The 472-nt window shown below is 39.4% G+C and overlaps 1 protein-coding gene across 3 annotated transcripts in view; it reads right to left on the minus strand.

Moving 5' to 3' along the window:
- Nucleotides 1-472, minus strand: part of LOC104804447 (alpha-aminoadipic semialdehyde synthase) — a 7,669-nt gene that overhangs the window by 5,949 nt on the left and 1,248 nt on the right. For all 3 annotated transcript variants that reach the window (XM_010528755.2, XM_010528753.2, XM_010528754.2), the window contains exon 3: nucleotides 379-464. In XM_010528755.2, coding sequence (XP_010527057.1) covers nucleotides 379-464 — 86 coding nt within the window. The remainder of the gene's footprint in view (nucleotides 1-378; nucleotides 465-472) is intronic.

Below are 472 nucleotides of genomic sequence, written 5' to 3' on the forward strand. Positions count from 1 at the left end.
CACTCTTTCGGAAAGAATCATTTCAAGCTGAAAAACCAAACCCGAAACAATATATATCATCAGAAACCATATGCAAGAATCACTTCAAGCTGAAAAGCCAAACCCAAAACAAGATATATCATCAACCATATACAAGACCTAAAGAAAGCTGCTCGTTCCGAAAAAATCATTTCAACCTGAAAAACCAAACCCAAAACACTGTATATCATCATGAAACCATGAACAAGACCAAAAGAAAGCGTATGCTCTGCCGGGAAGAATCATTTCAAGCTGAAAACCCATACCCAAAACACCATATACCTTCAGGAAACCGGTATGAGAACACAATACACAATACTGACAATGAAATAAGAGTATTTCTGAACATGTTTCTCGGACCTTGGGCTGTTTGATCCCTAGGATGAGTCCACATTCTGACAAATCATCAGAAATCTCGCAACCAACGTCCTCGTAGAGAGCGTCGTCGACAGTT

The sequence above is a fragment of the Tarenaya hassleriana genome, unplaced genomic scaffold (assembly GCF_000463585.1).
Source record: "Tarenaya hassleriana unplaced genomic scaffold, ASM46358v1 Cleome9, whole genome shotgun sequence".
Lineage (NCBI taxonomy): Eukaryota > Viridiplantae > Streptophyta > Magnoliopsida > Brassicales > Cleomaceae > Tarenaya > Tarenaya hassleriana.